The sequence below is a fragment of the Xyrauchen texanus genome, chromosome 8 (genome assembly GCF_025860055.1).
Source record: "Xyrauchen texanus isolate HMW12.3.18 chromosome 8, RBS_HiC_50CHRs, whole genome shotgun sequence".
In the NCBI taxonomy this organism is placed as follows: domain Eukaryota; kingdom Metazoa; phylum Chordata; class Actinopteri; order Cypriniformes; family Catostomidae; genus Xyrauchen; species Xyrauchen texanus.
Genome location: NC_068283.1, coordinates 27,038,827 through 27,057,262, shown reverse-complemented (window position 1 = coordinate 27,057,262; position 18,436 = coordinate 27,038,827). Strand labels below are relative to the sequence as shown.

The 18,436-nt window shown below is 38.5% G+C and overlaps 1 protein-coding gene across 1 annotated transcript in view; it reads right to left on the bottom strand.

Moving 5' to 3' along the window:
* The window catches only part of LOC127647922 (SH3 and multiple ankyrin repeat domains protein 1-like), a 111,456-nt gene that overhangs the window by 50,802 nt on the left and 42,218 nt on the right, over positions 1 to 18,436 (bottom strand). Inside the window, 5 exon segments of the mRNA XM_052132448.1 lie at positions 1,937 to 2,104; positions 2,228 to 2,382; positions 4,447 to 4,555; positions 4,940 to 5,011; positions 7,249 to 7,452. Of these exon segments, the coding sequence (XP_051988408.1) occupies positions 1,937 to 2,104; positions 2,228 to 2,382; positions 4,447 to 4,555; positions 4,940 to 5,011; positions 7,249 to 7,452 (708 nt within the window).

Below are 18,436 nucleotides of genomic sequence, written 5' to 3'. Positions count from 1 at the left end.
CTAAAATGGCCCCCACAGTCACCAGATCTCAACCCAATAGAGCAGTGGTTCTCAACCTTTTTTGAACAAACGCCCCCCTGACCTCTTCATGATCCTCTTAACGCCCCCAAAAAAAAAAAACACTTCAGAAATACTATTACAGCCAAACAATTGCAACACTGATACCTGAAGCCTTTTTGGTAAAAAAAAAAAAAAAAAAAAACTGAAACAGAAGTTTCTTATTGTATTTAAACTACATGTAAAAGCCTCAAGTTGAGTAATATTGTGTTTGGAAAAAATGCAAAAACACATGGATTGTTTGAAAGGTATTTCAAATGTATTTAGAAATTCAAACAAATTCAGGCTCACACAAATTTTTTTTAAGATGAACCAATCACGTGAACAATAACGTAACTAACCTAAATGGCCAATGAAAAAGCAGCGGTCGATTCACGCACTCAATTAGGCAATATATACTAGGCTTCAAATTTGAATAGCCTACAAACGGTCATTTCTACCACTCTGACAGCTGCGGCATTTGTTTTTTAGGCGTTGCTATGGAGATCATTTGCCGGTAACTAGCCGAGTGGGTTATTAGCAACATTTAAATATGAATTCATTAATTTGCACAGACATAATTTTATTTTACATTCAAATGAACATTGTATGAGTTGTCAGAGGCTTAAACGTTGTGATGAATAACAGTGAGTAACGTAGGGTGACCACCTGGCTATTGCTCTGTTGCAGGTCAGCAGACCTGATTTTGCGGGACACGAGGGAGAGAACTTAAGTTAATATTAATATACTAGGTGAATAACTGCAAAAAGACAAATAATATAAAATCAATATTTATATTATTATGACTTTATTATTCCCATCGGCCAATTACACATTGCAGAGTAGAGATGCGCGGATCAGCTCTAACGTCACCCGAATCAGCAGTTAAAAACAAACTCACCATCACCAATGATTTTCTCCGATTAGATATCCGCACCCGATCATCACATTACAATTCAAATTCTCAGGGCCAGATGTACTAACGCTTTTGCGCCCACTTCAGGCGTATTTGTTTCGCAAAGTGCGCATAAAACCATGGCGAGGTATGTACTGAACGTGGCGCTACCGAGATGAAAGCGCAGATTGCCTGTCGCAATTGAAAATGGCAAAATGCGCTTTTAGTGTCATGCATATGCATTCATGGGATGGACAAGGGGAAAGTGGGAGTGTCACATAAATAGTTGGGAGGGAAGCGTAAACTGCGCCTAATTATGTATTCCGCGTTATGTACAGAAAAAGCCGGTGAAAGCGCCTCTATTTTGCGCTGAAAATTCTCCGCCTATTAAAAGCATGTGTAACTTAGGAAGCGGCTCTCCTGGCATATCCTCCTGGTGAAGTGGCAGCAGTAATCCGAGCAAGACGAAGACATAGGCTAAGGAGAAGAGCTGAAAAGATTTTTGCGCAGGCCGCCTGTTGAGTACCTCTGAGTAACGCCCCCCATTTGTGCCTGAGCGCCCCCCTCTCTGCTGCCTCATTCACACCGCCCCCCAACACTGTCCAAACGCCCCCTAGGGGGCGGTACCGCCCCCGTTGAGAAATGCTGCAATAGAGCATCTTTGGGATGTGGTGGAACGGGAGCTTCGTGCCCTGGATATGCATCCCACAAATCTCCATCAACTGCAAGATGCTATCCTATCAATATGGGCCAACATTTCTAAAGAATGCTTTCAGCACCTTGCCACGTAGAATTAAGGCAGTTCTGAAGGCGAAAGGGGGTCAAACACAGTATTAGTATGGTGTTCCTAATAATCCTTTAGGTGAGTGTAGTTTGCCACATTGCAGGGCATCTCAACTTTCCATAAGTATTTTATGCCTACCATTAATCTCCAGATTTTGCATGTGTTTGCTGTATATGACATGCAAATTCATCAACACCCTTTCTCTCCTCATCTCTTTGTACCTGATGGGACTCATCCCAGCCATTCTCATCACAGAGACCAAGGGTGGCTCTGTGGTAAAGGAGGGTTTCACAGCAGGAGGTGTCACCCCCTATCAGCACAGTGTGGTAAAGTGGTGTCAGCCCACGGCGGTCCTTATAATCAGGAGACGCACCTAAAGACAAAAGCGTCTATAAAGGAGAAAAACAGAAGCTCTGATTCAAATTAGCACAATTTCATTTCCAATGTGGGTTTTGGAATCTGTTACCATAATGGTCACAGAAACACAGGTTTTGTGTGTGTTTGCATGTTACCAGTAGGGCTGTGTGTCCGTGTGCTCTGACGGCCTTGTGGAGAGGTGTCAAGCCATCCTTTGCCCTAAAGTCAATGTGCGCTCCACCCATTACCAGAACCCTGATGTTCTCCCCACCACCTGGCTCTGTCTGTACTGCCAGAGTGAGTGGGGTCTCTGCACACATACACACACAAAGATTAATGAATGTGTCTAACAGACATACTTTATAATTTATACTACATATAGAGTATTAAATAAATAATACAAACATTTTGAACATGTTTGGAACATTTCTTTAAATATTATGAATATTTCTTACTACTGAATTAAGTAAACACAGGTAAACTGAATGGTAGTATGCAGGGTTTAAAATGAACACTCACCAAAAAAAATATATATTTGAAATAAAAATATTTGGTGATTAAATAAAAAGGAATTACTCAAAATATGTGCCGGCATGTCTCATTTAATCAGAAATTGTGAAATTACACTTTTTTTTTTACAAAATTGTTTTACAAAAACAACTAAAGAAAAGATCTGACACGACATTTACCTGAGTGCTTACTATCACTACTTTTTTCTTTTTTTGGCCTCAGAACTTAATGTGGCAATATACACTCACTGAGCACTTTTTTAGAAATACTATGTTCCTAATAAAGTGCCCAACGTGGCCCCATCAACCTCGAGGTTAGACGTGTTGTAGATGCTATTCTGCTCACTACAATTGTACAGAGTGATTATCTGGGTTTCCGTAGCCTTTCTGTCAGCTCAAACCAGTCTGGCGGCTCTGGCCATTCTCTGTTGACCTCTTTCATCAAGAACGCGTTTCCATCCGCAGAACTGTGGCTCACATAATGTATTTTGTTGTTGTGCATGAAAATCCCAGGAGATCAGCAGTTAAAGAAATACTAAAACCATCTGGCACCAACGATCATGACAGTCAAAATCACTGAGATCACATTTTGTCCCCATTCTGATGGTTGATGTAAACATTAACTGAAGTTCCTTACCAGTATCTGTGTGATTTTATGATTTAGAATGACAGGTGCAGGTTCACCGTTTCTCAATTCAGCTTCCAGACTTGATCAGACTTTGTCAAATTCACTGCTGCACCATCTTTGATTTTTGATGGGAATGGATGATGGCTGTGAGGGTTAGACTTACAGTATATTCGGCTTTACTGCAGTTTAATGTGTTTTTGAATTGTTCCATGAACAAAACATTGAAAAATATCTTTCCAAGTACATTCAGTAGATAAAAACTACAGACATCATGAGTTGGGGAAAATCAGATGTGATCCAGGAGCCTTATACAGCTTTGTTCCATTCAAGGGATTGAAGGGATGGTAAATCTACCCTGTTAAATATCAAAGGTAGCGCTACTGTGAATAAGGTCTATTAGCAGGGTGTAGCAAAAAAGTTATTTTGGAACATGGTGGTTTTCAGTTTAGTTTCTTTGCGCTGCCCCTAGCGGTTTCAAATGGAGCGACATTTCTCACTTCTCCGTTTGCAGGGTCTGCTGCTTTGAGAAGTGACTGTCAGCCTGGCAAGCACAACATCAGCTCTGTGACTACGCAGATGACACAAACTGTGAACAACACTCAAAGTCATCTCGACGGCACGTTCCACTCTAACAAATGCTAATATTACACCCCATTGTCATCTGGGAAATAAAATGACTTTTGACGGCATGTCTGGCCACTTCTACAGCTTACCAAATGCTCAAAAAACATCTTGTAAATCTGAATGATAAAAGCTTAATATGCCATAAAAGATGCTGCCAAATTATGAATATGCAAATAGTTACAAATATATAAAAATTATTCAGCGGGTTTCCTCTGTTGACACCTATTGAACTGAACCACTGAGCTAATTATTTCATCTCACTACACAGGACTGAGTTTTTTATTTGTTTGTTTGTTTGTTTGTTTGTTTGTTTGTTTTTGTCTGCTTGTTTGTTTAGGAGGCAGCAAGCGAGTCTAACCTTGACATTACACATTTGTTGCATAATTTAAACCCAGGATGACTTTTGTTAGAAACTGCATGCATCATTTTAGAAGATGCAAATGTCCATTCCTGTAAACCTTAATTGAATATTCATGCAGCCTTATCTCCATATGCATGCAGGATGTGTGTGTGAGTCTGTATATGCTCTGCTCGCAGTAAATGGTTATTCAGCTTACTAATGGGAAGTTGATTGTCTCTCAGGAAGGGAACAACACAGTGCCTGACACCTCACCTCCTGTATCAGGGTCGTGGTAGTTGGGGTCAAGCCCTTTATCCAGAAGTTTGGCTACCTTTTCTATGGTGCCACCCTGGATGTTGTCCATGAACTTCTTTAGACTGGCCTGTAGGGGGAAACGAACACAAAACCATGCCTCGGTTTTTGAGAATGATATAACTGCAGGCAGAGCTCCAAAAAGTGGCAAAAGCTCCAACCCACCAGCAAAGATATAAAGAGTCCCTAACCTAACCCTTTCCATAACCCTAACCGTGTGTGGAAGTGTCACCCCCTTTTCTGAGCTGGCCAAACCCCCTTCTGGAATAACCCCGCCCCCATTTGAAGACCTCTGGGCAGCAGCAATACCTATTTGTAGTTCTTAACCAATGCCCTGAGAATAAGTTACTGCAGCATGCTTTCTATTCCATAAACATACACAAATATTTTAATGATCACTTTATATTTCTGTTTTCATCAGAAGAATGAAACGGTTTATGTGTTGACTTCTTACCTTTGTGTGCAGTTTGGCCAGCTGTTTCTCATCAAGATTTGTCTGTTTGTAGACCCTGGTTTTGTAGCGGAACTGTGTAAAAAGAAAGCATTCAAAATCAGCGGAAGAAAGGGAAAAAAGAGATGTCAAAGACTCATTTGAACTTAAAGAAATACTCTGGGTTAAAAGCATCATACCAGAAGCTCTACTGTCAGCATCTGTGGCATGCAATTGATTACCATAAACAATAATGTTGATTCGTTCCTCAGTTTATTGAAACAAACAAAAATGTGTCAACAGTAATGCACTTAAAATGGAAGTTTATGGGGCAATAGGAGAGATTAAAGAAGGATGTTTTTCTTAATGAATTACTTTGTAAAACCATCATTTGATCTGTAAAGTGGTCTAATATCTTCCTTTTGAGGTCTACTTTTCTAAGTGGATGAACCTCTTATGATATTTACGGATAGTTACTTCTAGTCCCTTTGTGGTGTTGTGTAGATATCATGTGAAAATTACCAGGTTGACTAGATTTACATAGTCATGATTTGGATTGAAACATAGGATATAACTTTAAACAGACAAGGTTGGTAAATTATTCTATCACTCTAGTCCAGTGGTTCCCAAACTTTTTACAGTGGCGTACCCTTTCAAACGTTCAACATCCTTTCGCGTACCCCTCTCTAACGCATAGATAAAATTCACACAAGGTAATTTGAAAAATGTCTGTTTAACACAATTATCTCTGTACAACAACTTCCTTGTATTAAACATGTTATATTTTTACATGTTTTGTACATGTTATATTAATCATAAACATACAAAATAAATGGCTAGTTTTGGTATAACTGCATAATTTGAAAACTCCCCTCATTGCGTCGCAATAACAGCGTTCAGTTCTGTGCCTGGAATTGCAAATCATTACATATACGGCATTGCTGGCAGACTTTGAACACTGCGGGTAAGTATCTGTGCAACTGTGCGGTCAGCTCAAGGTGCTTTTTTATGACACATTTGACACTGTTAGCAAGGTTGAGCTAATTTGCTGAAAAAACATCATGCAACAATGTAAAAACAGGTCTCTAGTGTGCATGCAAATGCAAGTGAAAATTACTGCATGTGAATGAGGAAAATTATTTGGTGGCGCTGAATGTCTGACACCAGTCATCAAAGCTTTTGAGTCAAAACTCCTTATGCATATAACCTTAAATACAAATTATATTTTAAACTGTGAATAAGAAAAAACAGACAAACTAAAATCGTGGAGTCCCCACGCGTACCCCAGTTTGGGAAACACTGCTCTAGTCTAATGCTATGCTAATATTGTTTAATTGTGGCTATAATTTCATATAATGTTGAGGGGAATTGCAAATTTGTAATGTTTATTTTAGTTCTTTTTTTCAAACAAAAGGGATGAGTCAAAATTATTTTGTGTAAAATCAACAGTATGTCACAGATGCTATCAGCTGAGATTGAGATGTATTTAAAGGAGCAATATGTAACAATGACATCAAGCATTTAACATGGGTACTACAGTCCAAATTCAAAATATTGGAGAGAGTTGTCTCCACCACCCCTCCTCCCCAGACTCAAAGCTAATGCGGGTTGCCAGGTTGAGGACACGCAACAGGAATGATTAAACTGACAATGGAAAGCGACAAGCCTTACATTGTAAGTTGATCAGCTAATACGTTTGCAATGATTTTATTGTTTGCAAATTATAAACCAACTCATGTGGATTTTATATAACGCTGTCAATGTTAGCTAGCTGTATTGCTGGATTCCATGGCTGCAGCGTGCTGTGTTTTCCACTAACTTGTTTCAAATATGGCAGCCCAGGGTGTCTAAATACTATTGGGAAATTGTCACTGGGCAGGATCAAACAGGCCAAAACACGAACAGAAATTCTGGCCAAAATGGACATTTGAAAGTAGAATATACAATGGCAATTTCTTCCCAGCAATATCAACTTCAGAAGGAAAATGATCTTCTTGTTAGTAAATTAATTACTTAAACCTGACTGTTAAAGGCCAAGCATTGTTCACCTTATAATATTAATTGCCCTCTGCTTTACAAATTGCATCTCCCCTAAATAAACCATTTAAATTATTTTCTCTGTAAGACAAATCTACAATAAAGCATATGAGGGTTATTAGGATTCATGGTTTCCAGAGAAGACGCTTAAAGAATTACTTATTACCTAGGCAACCAGTAATTTGAAGCAGCAGTTTCCTAGCACCAACATTCACATTAAATTATAGACCAAGTGTGCAAAAAGAACAAAAACAAACCAAAAATTCTTAAAATAAAGAGAATAACATGAAGGGTACCTCCAGATAGGGTACACCTTTCTCAAAGGATTGTGGGTACTCGCGAAGTGGCCTTTCTTCCTCCAAGAACTTGGCATCGTGCCCATCAGTAGCAGGTTGGAAAAGGCCATAGTTCAAAACATCCCTCAGCGATTCAGTTAGACTACACAACACCTGTTGCTTTGCCTTCCACACTGTTGCATCTGGGTTGAACCTCAGACACTTCTACTGAGAGAGAGAGAGAGAGAGAGAGAGAGAGAGAGAGAGAGACTAATGTTAAATAAAACCATGTTAAATTATTCAGACACAGAGTTAGTTAGTTAGTTAGTTAGTTAGTTAGTTAGTTAGTTAGTTAGTATTGATCCCTATCGACCCTAAAGAACAAACTCTGAGGTTAAGCACAAATGCTTTCCAACGTTCACTAGAGGGAGGCATTATGATTACTGAAGAGAGTGTGGTTGCCGTCTTATGAAATTGAGTGAAACAGCACTACATGTTGAATTAGTGGACCCCAGGAAATCAACTGCCCATCCGCTTCATTAACATCTCATTTGGGTCACCCTTGATTTGCTAAATGGAAATGCTAACTGATTACTTAGCCTGCATAATAACTGTGATCTATATCCTACTCCGTTACAGTAAAAGATGGTGAAATGTACTGATCTGACTTGACACACCCCACTGAGCAAACTCTACTTTTTGGGCAGCAGTATGATATAGTTTCAGGCACACCCCCTGACCGGTCACTGTCCAACTGATGCATTTTGCACTCAAAAACGGCAGGCAATAGGTAAAATCACCTGTTCATATCTGAGTGGCTTTCTTTTCACAACTTCCATGAGTAAGGACACAGAGTTTAGTTTATTATTTTTTTTTATCAGTCCATCTTGAAACAAAGTCATGTTTACAAGGTAACATGTTACAAGGATACATTGAGCACTGTTGAGGAACAGCTAGTCTCACTAAAAGAGTAAAAGGTCAAGGCTCTGTTGCAGCTTAAACTTTCCAAGAACCACTCACCTAAGTAGGAAGAGCTTCTAACTGTCATCTAAAGTGACCACTCACACTTGGTTTTGTCATTACATGCCATTTAGGGGTGGGGTTATCTGGGGTATATTATACCATAATAAAAGGCGTTGGGAAATAATTTATTTAAATAAGGTTGCGGCAGTCTCTGCGAGCGACTGCACAAAAAACACATGGGAAAATAGCAAAAACAATTTAGAGTCTAAGTCAAGCACAGAAAACCTCAGTACAGACTATTTAATGTACATTCCTAAGAAAACAAAGCAGAATATAAAGATATGCTTGTGGATATTATCTTTGATTACTACTACATGCCTCAAATAAAACACTGAGTACCTTTAAAAAAATTTCACTAACTTGGCAAATCCAGTGATAATTTCATTTTCAAAACTGTTAGTTGTATCAACTCAGAACCTTGAGAAGATGACTCTGATTCCAGGCAGACTCCTAAAAAAAGTTCTGTGTGCTTTTATTTACGAAAGGCCCACCAAACCAGCCAATCAGATTAAGACTTACTTACTTGGGAAATGGCTGCTTCTCAGTCGGAAGGCTGCAGCCTAGTTAGCCAATGTCTTTCCTAGACCAGTCCTTCTGAGACTGTAGGCTAGGCTCCTCCTCAGCACTCAGCGCTAGAATGAGATGGTCTAGTAAGTGCGCACGGCTACGTCATAAATGTTTCTTCCTCAAAACTTTCAAAACTTCAAAAACTTTGAAGAGAGAGCAAACGGCATTGAATATGACAGATGTGGAAATTGTGCAAATCCTCTACAAGTTCTTTGTAGATATGGAGGAAGAAACCAGGACAATAGCATGCAGAAGGACTTGTTTTGTTTGGAGGGACATGTGCAAGGGATTATGGGTGATTTAAAGCAGTGAAGGATGCACTTGATGCATTCTCCAAAATATGGCAAATGAAGGCTGTGAAAAGTGGCTGGCCGTTTTGTGTGCAATAGACCATTTTCACAGATGTGATGATGCGTTTCTGTGTAAATCTAGCTAACTTTTATATATATATTTTTTTTTTATTGTTTTGTGTTAATTTATAGCATTATGCTTTGTTATATTATCCTGGAATTAGTTAACAAGAACTAGTTATCACAGCTGTAATAGGGTTTCTAATATAGCTGATGAGGGAGTGACAGTAAATTAGTCATCTTTTCTCCTCTCAATGCTGTAATCAACTGCTTTCACATTTTTTTCTCCATTAGGAAAGTTGTGGAAATGTAATAGTGGATTTTTTCTTTTGCAAATGGATAAGCAAAAATAGGTTTTGCTGTGGTCTCCCATTCACTACTATATAAGTTTACCCTGCAAATGTTTATTTCCGCATTTCAAATGCCAAAAATGTGAAAAGGGTCTAAATGCATCAGACGGTTAGTGAAGGGTCTAATCACTGGATTTGCCAAAGGTTTCTAGATTAGTGTTATATTTGAAACTGTATTTAGTCTCTTCATGTACTGTATAAGTGTGGGCGGTTCTTGACAAGATAAGCTGCAATAAGGACCAGACCTTACATCCTTTAGTCAAATGTCTGGCTGCACAAGAGCTATGATATTGCCTAAAAAAGAATCCTTGCAGCCTACAAGCTTGAGCACTGACCCCAGTTGGACAGCCCTGCACAGAGTGCTGGAATGAAACTCCCTCCTCTGACCTTGAGGAGTTGGCATGATTGATCCGTGGTTGTAACTGCAAATATATCTTTATGATTTAAATCCGAAATGGTTGATCTCTCCTTCTCTGTCCTCTAGCACATATGTGTGTGTGTGTGTGTGTGGGGGGGGGTTCAGTTTTTTAGGTTACAAACTGGTAATTACAAGGGTATTATGCTCTAAATGTGGTGAATGAGGACAGTTCTAGTGTGCCCATCATTTAAATCCCTTAAAAAACATACAAAACAATGTTTTATTGAAAATTTAAAAATGCTGAATGTTTTTTGTGAGGGTGTGTGTGTGTGTGTGTGTGTGTGTGTGTGTGTGTGTGTGTGTGTGTGTGTGTGTGTGTGTGTGTGTGAGAAATGTCTTCCTCCATCTGTTATTCAGTCTCTCACTTTGCGCACAGCCAATCCCCATCACCATGGCAACCAGTTCATTAGTGGAGTAAGCTGCAGGTTGCCATAGAAACATTTCAGCAGTCCATCGGTGCACTATGGTAGGGTGTACGTTTTTCTGTGTGATCTTGTGGTGAGTGTGGGGAGTGGACGGGATTCAGAGCAAAGGCGCCGGAATTCATTTTTGGCAAGGGGGTGCTGCAGTTTTGGCGGAGGATTTACATATCTTGCTCGCGCAACGAGGGGATCAGAGAACCACGTGTCTCCCTTTCACCGTAAACCCATTGCACAAAGGGGCCTCAGTTTGTTCCTGTGAGGCAGCAGATGCCCTAATCCCACCCCTGAGTACCCTGCAAGGAACAACCAGAGGCACCTTTCTCTCATCGCTCACACACACACACACATAAACATACGCACACACATTCACTCAAAACGCAATGGAATGTTTTCACCAGCAATTAAGTCATTCAGTAAGCAAACCAATGCATTAGTTACATTCTGCCACGTTCAAAACGGTTGTAGTGTCAGTGTGAATGAGAAATAACCATAAAACACATAATTGTTCAGACAAAACAGCTATTAAAATAAACTCATATGCTAAAATGTTAAGCCATTAAGAAATATCCTACCTGTTACTTGAAGGCCTCAGTTGTAGACAGTCGGGGGTTTTGCTAATAAATATCTTCATGAGATTTTTAAATATCCAAGAGATTTATGTTAAACACATACAAACACCAGAAGATTACGTTTTTGCTCAGCTGAGGTTGTAGCGCCTTCCGAAGGGCGACGAACACAAAACACAAAAGCTCTAACCTGTACTGGGGGGGGGTCTTAAATTATTATAATTTTAAAGTATGAGTAAAGCACAATATTCTTCTCAATAAAAATGTTGAGGATTGAATTTTTTTTATTCATAATCTGCAATATTACACTACTATTAAACAACAGTAATGATACAATAACACAATTTGCAGATCTGATCAGTTCGGCAGAGCCCTGCCCATAAGCATGACAAATCTCTCCGAAGTGGGACGGCATATTTATTAACATAAATCATATACTGAAAGCGAAAACTGCATAAATACAATGACATTTCTTTGGTAATGTTTTCCAGTCTTGCTCACTAGGGGGTGCTTCAGCATCTTCAGCACCCCTCTTCCCGCGCCTATGGTTCAGATGTCAAGTGGGTGAGTTCACTGACAATTTAGAGTCTTGTCCAGATCATGCATGACCTGTCACTCACATTTCATTACATAGAGGTGAAACATCTTGCATGCACTCCCGTATGAACATCCATGCTAAGGTAGTACTAGCAGGCTAATGCTTAAACAACATTAGTACTACACACACACACTCACACCATGCAAATGATAAAAACAAATTTAAAAAAAGGTGCATAATACAGATATAGACTTGAGTACATTGGCACCTATGTGATTACAATTATTTAGTCTGAATGATGATAAATGTGGAAAATTATTAATTATAATGATATCTAATTGTAGTAATTTAGCTGTTAATCTAAGAGCTATTATTTTCAGATTGAATCTGAGGCTTCTGCAGAATACTCTCAGACAGTCATGGTCTCTGGTGTTTAAAACAATTGTGAAACAATTTAATGAAAAATGGATGATGGTTCTAAACAGAAACAGATTCTTTAACAAATTTACAGAAATGTGCTTGTATCTTCTAAAGTTCAAGTATATTATTTAAAAAAAACAAAATAATAATAATAAATTAGAAAACCTTCTCAAGCGCTAGATCCCCCTGTTGAAATGACCAACATGAATGTCCATGCTGGTCTAGGCTGGTTAATCATCTTTACACTTCTCTTTTCTCTCAGTTCTTTATACTACACTCAAAAAAAATATTTGCCTATTTTTAAGATTTTTTATTTTTAAGATTTAAGAACAAATTTCCATCTAATTGAATTGAATAATCTTGAAGAAAATGTAATTAATAAAACTTGCATTTTGTAAGATTTGTAAATTTTATTTTGTTAAAGATTAGGCAATTCAATTAGATGGAAATTTGTTATTCAATTTAAATGGATACATCTTGAAAATAGGCTAAAATATTTTTTGGAGTGTACTCGTTTTTAGTCGATCACTTTGTTTCATGAAATTTCCCTCTCACATCCAGCCTCATTCAGCTTGGTGCAAAGAGGTAGAACATTCAATTAAAGTTCAATGATCAGGGATCAGGTTCAATAGTTAAAACTGTTTTGCAGTGGAGAGTTTTTATGAGAATGGTCCACACGTGTCAAATATTACTTTTTAAATTGATACTTTAAACTAATCTTTGTGGGTCTGGCTTGTTACCAAGACATTTTAACATTATCTAACAAGTATCTCTATTAAGTGGAACATCCTGGGTGCCGTTTGGGGGTGGGGGGGCTGTAATTTTATATTTACATTTGGCAGACGCTTTTATCCAAAGCGACTTACAATGTATTATTTCAGGGACAGGAGTTAAGTGTCTTGCTCAAGGACACAATGGTGGTGCTGTGGGGATCGAACCGACAACCTTCTGCTTAACAGTTCAGTGCTTTAGCCCACTACGCCACCACCACTCAATTTTGCTGCTACAAAAATGATTGCTGCGCATGACAGACCAATATATTTTCTCTTACTCTGAATACATTCAAACTGTTCTTATTCCAGTGTACAGTATGTGATACTCTATTTCGGACCAAGTAATGAGTCTCAGTGATGTTGGTTGCAAGTAGCCATTCTTTTTGACTTTAGTATCCAAATGTATCAGACAGCAATCACTGTCTGCGCCTGCCGTGCAGACATTGACAGTTGCCACATCACTTTGCAGGTCATTTGCATAAAGTTGAACTCTGCTGTCATCAGAAATCTCCAGCTTTTACTGAAAATTAATGACTGCAGGTCCCTTTGTTGCTGCAAATTGCTCTCAGTGTGAATACCTCTGGATATACTGTTCATGTGAGTGAGCCAATCGTTTAGAGACAGCACAGAATATGCAATATACAGTATTTAAAATAAATGTACCTATTGTTAATGATGAAGAAAACAAATTGACATTGTAATCTAAAACAATCATACATATGAAAGTGTTAAATGGTGTCATCTTTTAGTTGTATTTCCCCCAGTCATGTATGAATGGGACATTCTATTCCCTATAACCTATATGCCTCTCCATCTCTCTCAATCTGCTCCCTCAGGCCCATTTCTGCAGAGCAAGAGCAGGGGGATTAGGAGCCTTTAATGAGATCTATAGGGAAATAACTTTGACTATGTCCTCCTCCTCTATCCTTCTCCTTTATTGCCATATTCATGACCGCTCCCTTCTAGTGTTCAATCTGCTCAAACAAAATCCCTTTTAAAGGCATAGTTCACCACCAAAAAACATTTTTTATTTACACTCCCTCATGTAACTTCTTTCTCCTATGACTTTTTGTCATCCTTGGAACACAAAAAGGAAATCCTGGGTCAAATGATAGCCTTAGTCACATTCAAAAATTGTATCTTTTTTCCATACAATGAAAGTGAATGGTGACTGAGGCTAAAATGCTTCACATCTGCCTTTGTGTTCCACAGAAAAAAAAGTAAGTCATACAGACTTGGAATAACAGGAGGGTGCATAGATATTGACAGAACTGTCAAACTATCCCTTTAAGGCAAGTATAAAGTCTGGAGGTGGCAGCGTAGTGGGCTAAAGCACAGAACTAGTAACAGAAGGTTGCCGGTTCGATCCCCACAGCCACTACCATTGTGTCCTTGAGCAAGGCACTTAACTCCAGGTTGCTCCGGGGGGGATTGTCCCTGTAATAAGTGCACTGTAAGTCGCTTTGGATAAAAGCGTCTGCCAAATGCATAAATGTAAATGTAATGCAGTTCACTGATCAGATTGGCAATACCCAATTGAATGGGAAAGACCACAATCTCCAAAACGGTCTTTCAATGTTTCTTTTCAATAGCATATTTCAAATCAGCAAAAAAATCTGACAACAGTATCATAATACTTAATTATTTAGCTCAAATCATGCTAAGAAAATAAATAATTTTCAGGCCAGATAAGGTGATGTGCATGTGTGTTCTAGGGGGAAAAAAGAGAGACAACTGGCTCTTTTAATTGAAGGAATTCTATTCATCTAGCCATCAAATTGAGTGTTGCAATGGCTCAATTGAAAGGTATTTGAAAGGAGCTCTGGCGGGACTTCCATTCCCATAAACACCATATTAAGCATTGTGATTTCCCCTATATATTTTTAGCAGGTTTAAGATGGTCTCCTGTCCCAACCTGGCGAAGCTGGTGCTCAGCTTGTTTAGTGGGTCGACAAACTGATCTCAGTCTGACCAGCTAAAAAGTTCCCAAAACACCTAATTTTCAACAGGGTGGTCCATCTACTCCCTATGTTTCTGACGCAACATACTTCTCTTTGCCCTGATTTTTGTCTAGTGATGCTGTTCTCCGCCATCCTCCCTTCCTCTATCCATTCCTCTCACTCTCTCTAACTCTGTCTCTACTTCTCTACTAATCACTGGTGCATAAGCCTGCAGAAAGGATATGGCTTATGAGTGCAAGATGTAGGGATGCAAGATCATTCAGCTACTGCCCTGTTGCCCCTCAGAGACTAATAGCGCCTCACACTACCACCACAGTTGTATCAGTAAAATTGGCATATGCATGTGCCATTGCATCATAAAGGCAAGTATAACAGTTTAAGTCTTTAGCGTATTTCATGGTGAGTGGGTGTTCCCATGGCCCTGGAAGCACTTCTCCCTATATTCACTTGGTTGTGTTTGTGCACCTCCTTTCTCTCTCCGAACTCATTAAAGCACAATTAACGAGCAATTACAGTTTATTGAGGGTGAATTAGCTGATTATGTAGAGCAAGCCTAATGTGCTGGTATTACACAGAAATATTACTCCGAATAAGAGAAACAGAGAGAGGGAAATAGAGAGAGAGAATCATAAAAGAACATGGTTTGAGGCAAGACAGAAATCATGAAGACAGGAGAGAATGAGATGAAAGAGAATTTGAAAAGGATAGAAGAATGTCATTGTGGGTTATGTGTGTGTGTGTGTGTGTGTGTGTGTGTGTGTGTGTGTGTGTGTGTGTGTGTGTGTGTGTGTGTGTGTGTGTTTTTGCAGATGGGCTACACAATCATGAGGAATGTATTTGGCAGAGTGTGTAGATTCAGTTCAGATCACCTCCAGGTGTTCCATTTCCACACTGTTTCAGCTATCTACCAATCTTACACTAATTACAATTTGCTAGCAGCTTGTTAGACTAAATAGGCAGCTTTGGATATCTGGAAAAAAGAAATAAAAACTTTATGTCTCTGTCTTCCTCTAACACTAAAACATACACAAACGTCCCCATCAAAGAAACGCACATGCTCGCACACACACAAACGCCGATTTCCAAACTGCGTTTTTGCACCCTTGAAGGGCACTGAGGGAAGGAGACACCACACGAAGGGGGTGTTTGAAACTAAAGTGTGCAACTCAAGCCCTCCATGAAGGGCCCTTCCACAAGGCCGTTAGCAAAGGGTACATGCGAAGGTCACTTCAAGGAAGTAATTTTACCATTTATGAAGACGTGACCCTGTGTGGCATGTCCTCTCGATATATTTTAAAGCAAGGTGGTCTATCAGAACCATGGGCGGCCAGGTTTTAAGCCACGAAAGTTTTCCGTAAAGCCCCGTATGTTTTGATCATCTTTTTGTAAGAACGTCAGAAGTACCAGTGCTTAGGCATCAAGCTGATATGAAAATATATTTATTTATTATATTTAACATTACATTTTAAAGTTAGGGTAATATATAAATTAACGATTCCTGTCTTTCTACGGTATTGATAACAGCTAATACAAACTTACTTCAGTCCCACGCTGTCTTTCCAGCTCTCGTGTAGCCTTTGTGTGCACGTACAAGAGAGTTTGCGACACGCAATTGCGGCTGTTTCTTGGAAACTGTGTTGAGTTGGTCCATCCAGATGCAGCAAGTACCAAATATTTAGATATATAACCCTGAAAACAAGGAGTAATACCACAAATATACAGATACTCGAGTAATTTGCTAACTTTAACGTCACGAGCAGGTTGTTTGCGTTTTTAGCAAAACTCTTTATTGAGACACGATGCAATAAACCTAGCCAACTTTAGCAGATCTAGCTATTATTTTTCATCTCTAGTACCTGTTTAGCCTGTTTACAACCTGCTTTTTTGTAAGTTAACAAGTACCCAACAAATCAATGAAAACTGTATACAGCATACTCATTGTGTATCAAACTATGGAAAGCCCAAAGTGACGTTTTTTATCGCGTTTTAAAGTATTTGTGTTAAAAGCATGCAATTTCTGATCTACGAGCATATCTAAGACTGAGACAAAAGTTAGTGAGATTTTCTAGTTTACTATATATGACACCTCATAGATGTATTCCAATTTTTTATATTAAGTGTAATATATTCCAATAATGTCCACTGAAACTAGCACCACCCCTAATCAGAACATATTACATGTTCAAATACTTGGCCATAAGCGCTATAGCTCATTTATAACAGATGCTTCTCGTCCTCCACTGTTTACATTCATTCTCATTCATAAGATATTACTGTAGACAGCCATAAGAAGAAAGATTCCCCAAAAACAGTGTCCATTTTTCTTGCAGGCTTGTCTAAACACTGTGGTTTATTATAATGTATTTATTATTAAAACCTTAAAAAAGTATTTTATATACATTTATGTACCTATATATTCCTATTATTATTATTATTATTATTATTATTATTAAAAGCCAATGGTGGGGGGTTATTTCCTTTTGTAAATACAAAAGGTATTTCTTTGCAACAAATTAACAGCAATAAATCCTAATCAGCTTTATTGCCAAGTATACTTACACATTCAAGGAATTTATCTTGGTGACAGGAGCTTCCAGTGCACAACAATACAAAACAGCAACAAGATATAGATAATAATAAAAATAACAAAATATTTTATAGAAAATAAAGTATATATAGAATACACAATATGACAACATATATATATATATATACGTTTAAGCAATATCACATGAGCAAGAGTGCAATATGGCACTACATCAGCACTGTGCCGTAGGTAAAAACAGCAGTGCTGATTTTGCCAATATAGCATAATTACGAGTGTGATATTGCTTATATACAACCATTCAATGAACAAGTAAATAAATAAAAATATATGAAAAAGTACACATAAGTATATATGAGCCGAAGGTGACTGTTGCAAGGAACACAAAACTCCATATGATGTTGATTAATGGGAGAAAAATTACCTTGGGAGAAACCAGACTCACTGTGGGGGCCAGTTCCGCTCTGACTAACATCATGAATATAATGTAAATATTACTTATGTATAGTGCAAGTCATGGTTTAAAATTATTAAATTAAGTAAGTGTTAAGGGACAGTGTTTAAACATAGATTTTGTATGAACTGTAAGTTTAATGACCAATGTTTTTGAAGTCCATTCTGGATTAACTGCAGAAGTTCACATAGATGCAATTGTCCTTGTTAATTGGCTGGTGAAGGCTTTTGTTGGCAATTGATAGTCTATGTATTCCATTTCAAGAGCGTAGTCTATCAAAAGACTGAGGTGATGCAGGTAGAGATCAGTGAGATGCATCGCAGTTCGGTGTGGTCCATCCTAAATCCAAGGTTCAGACAATGGCATATGAAGTATCCCATGTCTTATGGTTGGAGTTGGCATCGGTTCATCCTCGGAAGTCCATCATAATAGACTGAAGTGATATTTGGCTGGCACTGGCTGCATTTAGTCATCATCACACAGCTAATTGTTGTGTGTGTGTGTATATATATATATATATATACAGTGAGGAAAATAAGTATTTGAACACCCTGCTATTTTGCAAGTTCTCCCACTTGGAAATCATGGAGGGGTCTGAAATTGTCATCGTAGGTGCATGTCCACTGTGAGAGACATAATCTAAAAAAAAAAATCCAGAAATCACAATGTATGATTTTTTTAACTATTTATTTGTATGATACAGCTGCAAATAAGTATTTGAACACCTGTATATCAGCTAGAATTCTGACCCTCAAAGACCTGTTAGTCTGCCTTTAAAATGTCCACCTCCACTCCATTTATTATCCTAAATTAGATGCACCT